The sequence below is a fragment of the Durio zibethinus genome, chromosome 21, assembly GCF_047325235.1.
Source record: "Durio zibethinus cultivar Kanyao isolate XHJ-2024 chromosome 21, ASM4732523v1, whole genome shotgun sequence".
NCBI classification, from domain to species: Eukaryota; Viridiplantae; Streptophyta; class Magnoliopsida; order Malvales; family Malvaceae; genus Durio; species Durio zibethinus.
In genome coordinates, this window is record NC_143182.1 from 9,297,595 (window position 1) to 9,306,996 (window position 9,402).

The 9,402-nt window shown below is 31.5% G+C and overlaps 1 protein-coding gene across 3 annotated transcripts; it reads left to right on the plus strand.

Annotated features, from left to right (window-relative positions):
- The first annotated feature begins 1,456 nt into the window (after window positions 1-1,456).
- On the plus strand, window positions 1,457-4,679 carry LOC111305495 (probably inactive leucine-rich repeat receptor-like protein kinase At5g48380). Of its 3 annotated transcripts, XM_022903093.2 has the most exons (4): window positions 1,457-1,868; window positions 1,958-2,005; window positions 2,180-3,144; window positions 3,274-4,679. In XM_022903093.2, the coding sequence occupies exons 3-4, from the start codon at window positions 2,302-2,304 to the stop codon at window positions 4,288-4,290; spliced, it is 1,860 nt and encodes a 619-aa protein (XP_022758828.2). In that variant the 5' UTR covers window positions 1,457-1,868; window positions 1,958-2,005; window positions 2,180-2,301; the 3' UTR covers window positions 4,291-4,679. The 3 variants fall into 3 exon arrangements, with proteins under 3 accessions (XP_022758828.2, XP_022758827.2, XP_022758829.2); XM_022903092.2 differs by having other exon boundaries at window positions 1,457-2,005; XM_022903094.2 differs by lacking the exon at window positions 1,958-2,005.
- Window positions 4,680-9,402: the final 4,723 nt, after the last annotated feature.

A 9,402-nucleotide genomic window follows, 5' to 3' on the forward strand; every position in this document is an offset into this window, starting at 1 on the left:
TTTTATTTTTTCATTTGATTTCGTATTTAATTTTGTAAGATTTTATATTGAAATATTTCGATGCGATTCAAAATTTTTAAAAATAGATTTTTTAAAAATTTTAAAAGTTTTCATAAATTTGCGGAAATTAATTTTTTAAAACCTTTAAAAAATTTTGAAGATGAATTTTCAAAAACTTTTAAGATTTGTCAAAATTTTATTTTCAAAACTTGTTTAAAAAATTTTTAAAAATAATTAAAGTTTGAAAAGAAAAAAAAAAAGATGCAAATAGTTCTTTCTCTTATTTTGTCTCACGCGTTTAGAAATGGTCCTCCACTTTCTTAAAAAAAAAAAAAAAAAAAGGCCAACCACTTACTTTAAGAAAAAAGTTATACACTTAAAAAATCAATCATAGAGTTTGATTTTAAAAATAAAGTTATTTTTTGTTTTTTTAAAAATATAAAATATAAGTGAAAACATATTTATAATTAAAAATAAAAATAAAAATAGACTAAAATATAAAAATAAAAATAGACTAAAATATAAACATAAAAAATATTTTTAATTAAAAAAATAATTGATATATATTACTTTTTTTATTTTGTTTTACAAATTATCATATTTAAACATTTTTTATTGTATTAATCAATAAATACATATTATATTTATAATTAGATATCATTAATTGTAATATTATTAAATATTTTATTTATTTTTATTTTTACATTTTTCAAAAATAATTTTATTTTTAGTTATCAAATATATTTTTTAGAAAACAAAAAATAAAAAATAAAGCAAAAAATTTTCTCTTCTTTTAACATATTAATCTCTTCAAAATATAATTTTTTTTCTTTTTCTAAATTTTTTTTTCACCCACGTAGTGGGTGTGCTTAATTCTAGTGTGGAATAATTTTTCTTGATTTTTATATGTTCTCTCATCTACCTATTAGTCTTAGAAGATTGTTGTGCAATGATCCTGATATATATATATATATATATATCTAAATTAATCCATTAATTAAAAAAACAATAATACTCCACTACCTCTTATTCAACTATTCGAAGTTTACATTTCTTTTAAATATCATTCCTGTTTTTTCCTGGAAGGATTAGGAAAACCATGTCAAAGACCAAGACTTCTTCTTCGTGGAAATCATTTTCCAACGCTGCCCCTTTTACTTTGGCATTTGATATACGTGTGAAACGCACTTCAGAAATCGCACTCTTTCACTTGTAAATTTCTTAAATTTCTATTGCTATTCCATTTAGAGGCGTCCTAATGGAATTGGCGGTTCATTTTAACCACAAACTCTAACCATAATGGACGGCAATGAAAAATAAAGGAAGAAGATTGAAGAATTTTTTTAAGGTCTTTTAACAAATATATCTTGAACTCACTGTATGGCTATGGTTTTCACTCGCCCTCAGAATTAACATTTTTTTTTGTTTAATAATCTTTAAGCGGAAATTTTTCAATGGAAAGCGAGTCAAGCGAAAAGCCACCAAAAGGTCTTTGTCTCCTCTCTGAGTCCAGTCGTCTCCTTCGTGGCTTGGAAAAAGAAACTACCAAAGCAATTAAACTGGCCATCCCTTGTTTGATCCGAACCTCCCCAAAAAAAATTAAATCTTTAGTTCACACTCGTTAACCCATATCTCACTTCTTTTTTCTTTTTTTTTTAATTCTTTAATGATTTTAATTTTGTGTTTTCAATTATGCTTTTGAATATTCAAACCATGATGTAGACTTTGGCTTCTGTTCTCCTTTTCCTTTATGAACTATTGTGAGTCGTCTCTCTTAGTTTATCTGTGGAAAAGAAGGATGCTTCCTTGTAGTTTCCAACACCCTTTTGCCCGTTTGATCTTCTTCAGTTAAAACTGAGAAATCTAAGGTGGGTCTTTGAATTTTTGTTCCAAAGTTTCATTATTTTTTTTTAATTTCCTCTTCTGGGCTTTGTTGATATTCTCTTATATTGATCAGAACCTAAGTCAATTAGTCAACTTCAACCGTTTGCTTAAGTTTCACTGTGTAAGGTTTCTATCTTTTGTGTTAGTCTTTGTGAATTTGGTGGTTTATCAGCTCAATTATTGATCTATATGCTCTTTTTGTTTTTATTTTTGATTCTTGGTGTTTTTGGATATTTATGAAAGGTGAATTTGATTTTATTTCCTTTTATTTTGTTTCTTTTTTAAACTTGTTCAGGTTTAAATGTTAGGAGAACTATGGTTTATGGATTTGGCATTTAATCTCTGTTAAGCTGTTATTATCTATACAAGTGGGTTTCTGCAATCCACCATTTCAGTTTCGATTTGAGGGGTTTCTTAATGATCATGGTGTTGCATAGCCGAGTTGGTGCTGTTCTTGTCAGTGCTTTCATATGGTTACTGCTTGGCTGTAGTTTGAGCTATGCTACTCCGGAGGATATCGATTGTTTGAAGAGCATCCAAAATTCGCTTGAGGACCCCTTAGGTTACTTAAATTCTTCATGGAATTTCAACAACAATACTGAAGGATTTATTTGTAGATTTACAGGGGTTGAATGTTGGCACCCGGATGAGAATAGGGTTCTGAATATCAGGCTTTCAGATATGGAACTCAAGGGTGAGTTTCCTCAAGGAATCGTAAAATGTGCAAGTATGACAGGCTTAGATCTTTCAAGCAACAATCTCTATGGAAGTATTCCATCTAATATCTCTGTAATTCTCCCGTATGTCACTTCCCTTGATCTCTCATCTAATAATTTCTCTGGAAATATCCCAAAAAGCCTCGCAAATTGTAGCTTCATAAACATTTTGAAACTTGAAAATAACAAATTGACGGGTGAGATTCCTCCAGAGCTCAATTTGCTCAGTCGGATGAAAACATTTAGCGTAGCAAATAATCTCTTGACAGGCCCAATTCCAACTTTACCGGTTTTATCACCAGACAGTTATGCAAATAATCTAGGACTGTGTGGGAAGCCTTTGGATCCGTGTCAGTCGACTTCAAAGGGCCCTAAAACTGGAGTTATTGCTGGGGCTGCTATTGCTGGGGTGACAGTTGCTGCAATATGTGTGGGTATTTTTCTGATCTTCTATTTCCGCAAAGTATCTATCATGAGGAAGAAGGATGATGATCCGGATGGAAACAAATGGACAAAGAGCTTAAAGGGAGCTAAAGGCACTAAGGTAAGCTAATTTAATATCCATATGAAATTGGAGCTAATACTCTTCATTCTTTTTAGAAACTGCAATTTGTTATTTTTTCTTTTCTTATGGTTTGATCTCTGATGTACTCATAAGGTAATGTTATTTCAGGTTTCCATGTTTGAAAAGGCAGTTTCCAAGATGAGATTAAGTGATCTTCTGAAGGCCACTAACAATTTCAACAAAAATAATATCATCGGAGCAGGAAGAACAGGGACTATGTACAAAGGAGTCCTTGAAGATGGCACCTCACTAATGATTAAGAGGTTACTGGATTCTAAACACTCTGACAAAGAATTTGCATCTGAGATGGCTACTCTCGGAAATGTGAAACACCGTAACTTAGTTCCCCTTCTAGGTTTCTGTGTGGCGAAGAAGGAGAGGCTTTTAGTCTACAGATACATGGCAAATGGGACTCTCAATGATAATTTGCATTTTGTAGAAGATACTAAAAAGGCTATGGATTGGTCCTTAAGGCTTAAAATCGGTATAGGGGCTGCCAGAGGATTTGCATGGCTCCACCACAACTGCAATCCTCGTATACTTCATCGAAATATAAGCTCAAAGTGCATCTTACTAGATGCAGATTTTGAACCCAAAATATCCGATTTTGGTCTTGCTAGGCTCATGAACCCGATTGACACGCATCTGAGCACCTTTGTGAATGGTGAGTTTGGGGATTTAGGTTATGTTGCCCCTGAATATACAAGAACTCTGGTGGCCACTCCAAAAGGAGATGTCTACAGCTTTGGAATTGTCCTTCTTGAGTTGGTGACCGGTGAGAGACCTACCCATGTAGCTAAAGCTCCTGAAAGCTTCAAGGGAAATCTGGTAGAATGGATTTCGCTGTTATCAAATGATGGAAAGCTTCAAGATGCTATTGACACGTCCTTGGTAGGGAAGGGTGTTGATAATGAACTTTTCCAATTTCTTAAAGTAGCATGCAATTGTGTATTGCCACCTGCCAAGGAGAGGCCTACCATGTTTGAAATATACCAGCTTTTAAGAGCTATTGGGGAGCGATACAATTTTACCATTGAGGATGAAATTTTCATGCCTTCAGATACTGGTGATGTTGGTTGTATGGAGGAACTTATTGTTGCTCGAGAAGTCGACGAGAATAAGTGAAGAGATATGGGATATGCTGGGTATTACATCTTTGCATAGTGCATGTGTAGGTATTTGTTCTTGTGCTTGTTTAAATAAAGGTTGAGATTACATGTACTTCTAATGCTTTGCTTACTATTTCAACTTTCTACATTTATTACTCATTGTAATGGCATTAGATATAGTTTTTAAGTATCTATGTTAGGTTGTGTCTTTTATTTCATAGTATAATCCTTGATTAGTGTCCTGGAGGCAAAACTTTAGATTTATTAGTGTGATACTTTTATCTCCTGAGGCTTTCTCCCTGAATTATTGTCTATGTAGAATGATTAGATTCACACCAAGCGAATGCTAGATGTAATGTAAGTAAGATCAGTTTATAATTGTGTGATTTCTGTTTTCCTTATTCATTAATGTGATATTATATCTTGCTAGGGGCTTTCTCCTTTTATTTCTGTATGCAGAATGATAAGATTCACATCGAGTGACTGCTGTACATAACATAAGCTAGACAACTTACAATTGTGGGACTCTATGTCTTTTCCCTGTCTTGATTTTAATTGATGAATTATGAGTCACTGCTGTTCCTATTGCACTTTCTGGATTATGAATCTTAAATTTGACATACAACACTAATAACAGATTTCTCGCATGCACCGTTGAGTATCGCTGTGCACTGGCATGAATGCCACCATGCAAGTCACATGTTCAGGCTATAGTTAAGAGTTAAAATTGAATGCATGTTTTCTTGCTGATACTACTGTATTTACAGCATAACTTCTGCTTTTCCATTTTCCTTGACCTTTGTTCAATATTTCGTTTTCATCATTACGCTTTAAAACTCAAATTTGGATGTATGACATTTTTAAAATGTTCCAAGTTTGTTCACTTCGTCAACCACCATTAAAATTCATCGGAATCTACCACCTCAATGCCACATGGATGTCCATGTGGATGTTCTTGTGGCAAAAAAAAGTGACCTATTTGAATTTTTGGAGTAGGATTTATGCCAAGTGGACTTCCACATTACTCTGAGGTGGCATATTCACTTGATTTGGAACAATTTTAAAGGGTCGCAATCCAAAATTCAGTTTTAAAGTTCACAGATGAAAATGAAATATGGCACAAAGATCATGAATGATTTGTGCATTTTACTTGGTAGTACTTGTTGAAATCAGCATCTTTATTTGGGATTTTAGTAACTTTCACTATTTTAATTATTTTTCCTTCATTTTGCGGAGAGCTATAAAGTATGTGTAGATGCTGCGTGGCTGTCATCTTCTAGTTTTCTCATATTGATGCTTGATACCCCTTAAAGTGTCACACTTTGTATTTTGATTTTCTCTTCTAAACATAGCTGTAGTTATCACTCACCCTCTGCATGCTTTGCTGCCGTCTGAGTGCATACATAGCTCAAAAGCACAAAAGAAGACGCTAATACGTTATACACTACTTGTCATTCTTTCATGTTCCATTAATTGGTTGTGTGAACTCCTTGGTGGAAGATGCAGATAGACAAAATAATATTGATTGCTGATGGTTTGAACTGGAAACCTTATTGAGCAATACCATACTACATTGTTTTTATTGCCCTCTTGTCTGTAAACATAATCTTTTACTCTGCTGATAAAAAGGTGATGGCAAATTCAATTGGACATGGACAGGTTAGGTTTCATGAATATATTCTTCTGGATTAATACTATTATTAAATAGATAGAGAAAAGGGTTTGGTTCTTCAATCATGAAAGTAGATTTCTGCTGCTTCTCCCAAGAGTTGTTCTTTGCTTCCCATGAACCACCAACCTCTTTTTCCTTCTTTTGCTAATTTTAGAAATCCCAAGTCTGTGCTGCTCTTTATTTTGTTATGAATTTGATTTGGTTTGTCAATTACATCACAGTAGGCCGAAGAGGGCCTGCTTAACAATCAATATGCACCGAATTGTTATAAAAAAAAGAAAGTGTTCTTAACAAAAGTTCTCCACCGCAAAACCAGATTTATTAAAATCACAACAAATGGATAATACTTTGCTTGTTATCAATTGACAAAAAAAACCAACATGACGATAATGCCTGCTGGTAATTGATTACAAGAAGACTCGTTATAACAAATAAAAATCCTCCCCTACTGTAACTCGACCTTGTGTTTCAGATATTTGACAAAAAGATCAGCAGCTATCAGACAAGACGAAGCCGTTCTTAAATTTCTTCCATTATTTTGCAACTTTTTATTTTCCCTTTTATGAATTGGTGAGAACCTCTAAATTGGAAGTCAATCCCAGCTAAATTAAAGTAATCGGAAAATTCTTTTCATGATTATAATTGTATAAAATATTAAAAAATAGAAATTTACTTATAAAATTTAGGTTTAAGGGTTTAAAAAGCGTTTAAATAAAAATTAAATAATTAATTAAATCTCTAATATTTTATTGTAATCAATGAACCCTTATACTTTTATTTTCGATTAAATAAATTTTAAATTAGATAAAAACTATTTAAGCTGTTAAATTAAATTACTTGTGACATTTAATAAATACATGTCACATGATGTGACTAATTTTATTCCAATGTGACATATGACGTGAAAACGTGACTCTTGGTTGGATTTTCTCACTATTTTTACACATGTGACTTTTAATGATTTGTTTTAAAGATTTATTCGTAATATTTGAAAATGAAAAAAAATTATAAAAATTGAAGAAACCCTTTTTAAAATCTCTAATATTTCGACAAAAAAAAATCTCTAATATGTTACCCTTTAAAATCTCTAATCCTTTCTCAAATATTTGAACATTTGACCTTAAACATTTGAACCCTAAACAAAATTTAAACTTTAAATCCTTTGTTGCCAAATCTCGAAAGTTGAAAGTGCAATTGTTGAAACCCTAAAGCCAAATCTAGAAAGCTATCCATCTTCGAAGAATATGATTTTCTATCTTATCTTAAGTGATAAGTTAATAAAATTAAATCTCAATAGGTTATGAGGTAAGTTCTTCTCTAACTCATCTTTGATTTGAGATTCCTTTAAATAGAAAAGACTTAATATGGTTAAAGTTATTTTATAAAAGTTAAAAACGATAGTATAATGGTCCTATTTGTGCTTGTCTATTTGTATGTCGTATAGGGGTTTGGGGTATACTTTTTCGAAATGGGTCCCAAAGCATGATAAAATGTTATTGTGTCTGCTTAATATATTCAGGGTTTGTTTGTTTATGCATTATTCAGTGTTTTCTATTTATGTGTGATAAAGTTTTCTGCTTTACATGGTTTTTGTATTAATATAGTCATTATGTGTCTGTTTATGTATTATTTTATTATAAAATGTAGAATGGATGACGAATCTGGAGTTATTTATGTGTTAAGATATTTCCATGGTGATCAATTTGTTACTGAACCTGATTTTGATTCTGATAGAATATCCTATTAGGAAATAATTAGGCTATGTGTACTTAACTTATGTTTACTATAGGGTCCCTAATACTAAGTTTAATGTCGATGGGTTAGTATTGATACATGATGATAGGATTGTTATGTAGTTGATGGATCATTTATTATATAAGAGCATTATGGCATATATGTTAAGCATAGTGTTGTGAGCCTTATTCTAAACCTTTTTTACTAGAAAAGGTTAATGTAAAGAATAAAGAGACTAAAAGGGGTAAGGGTAGTAATATACGAGGTTTGGATGGTAGTGTAGAATTTAAGAATACTATAGAAGGTGAAGAGAATATAAGGGGTGATGGCAGTTTAGGTGGTAAGGGTAACGAAAAGGGTATTACAAACTTGAGTAGTCAAACTATGGTTGGTGAAGAACATATTAATGAAGGAATTGAGTTTGTAGTCTAGGATACAACATTTAATAAAGATGAGGTTGGTAGTTAATCATTAAATAAGGAATGTGGAGATAAAGATAGAGATGTTTTCTTATATGATATTAGCTGCATTACTGATGATGATAAAGAAATCCATGCCATTAGGCAAAAATTAAGAGATCTCAAAAAAGACAAAGGTAAAGTAAGACATATGGGTAGTTTAAAAATTTTAATTGAGGTAACTAATGTAACAGATATATTAGGTGAAGGAGGAAACGAGATTAAGACTAAAAAAAATAGTGAGGTTTATGCTAAAAAGGTTGATGAATGTGAGGTTATAGATGAAGACATAAAAGGTAAGATGGAAGGAAAGGTGCAAGAGCATGACATTAATTATATAAATTCTTTAAATCCTAAAAAATGCCCAGACAGTGAGCAATCCGATGGTGAGTCTAACCCATCTATGAGAAAGATATCAAGTGGATCTAGATATGATCCTAATTGTGTAATTCCATTATAGGAATCAAGAATGAAATTTATGAATAATAAATAGTTCAAAGATGCTGTCAAGAAATATACTTTTACAAAGGAAGTATAATTGAAAATTTTAAAAAATAAACTAAAAAGAACTAGGTTAGGTTGTACGGATGGTTGTCTATTAAGGCTTTTTACTAATTTTGATTCTAAAAATAACTGTTATATGGTAAAGACTTACCACCCAGAGTATAGATGTTTTAAAAGCAATATCAATTGTTTATTATCTACCAAGGACATATAGAAGAGGTTTAAGGATAGAATTATATAACAACCTACTATAAAGGTTGTAGATTTGATGAAATTGTGTAAAAAGGAGTTAGGTGTTTATGCAAATTATAATATGTGTCAAAGAGTAAAAAGAGCAGTGTTGAAGGAGAAAAATAAGGTTTATGTGAATGAGCATGCCAATCTATAGGGATATGCTAAAGAGTTGATGGATAGTAGTCTTGGTAGTACAATTTCAATATAAGTCCATAAAGAAGATGTAAAGAGGGTTATGTTTTTTAGAATGTATGAATGTTTAAGAGCTATTAAAGAAAGATGGAAAAATAGATGTAGACCAATAATAGGTGTTGATGGATGCTTTTTAAAAATCATATGTAAGGGAGAGCTATTAGTGACTGTAGACAGATATGTAAATAATCATATGTTCCTAATTGCTTAGGCAGTAGTTAAAGTAGAAAACAAAACATCCTGGAGATGGTTTCTAACCAAATTAATAGTTAATCTAGACTATGTGGATGATGAAAGCTTAACACTAATTTTATATATGTAAAAAATATGTTAT

Bases quoted from the DNA above. Each gene is read 5' to 3' on its own strand.
- LOC111305495 (XM_022903092.2), top strand. From the start codon at position 2,302: ATGATCATGGTGTTGCATAGCCGAGTTGGTGCTGTTCTTGTCAGTGCT. The intron at 3,145-3,273 runs GTAAGCTAATTT...ATGTTATTTCAG, and splicing joins AGGGAGCTAAAGGCACTAAG to GTTTCCATGTTTGAAAAGGC.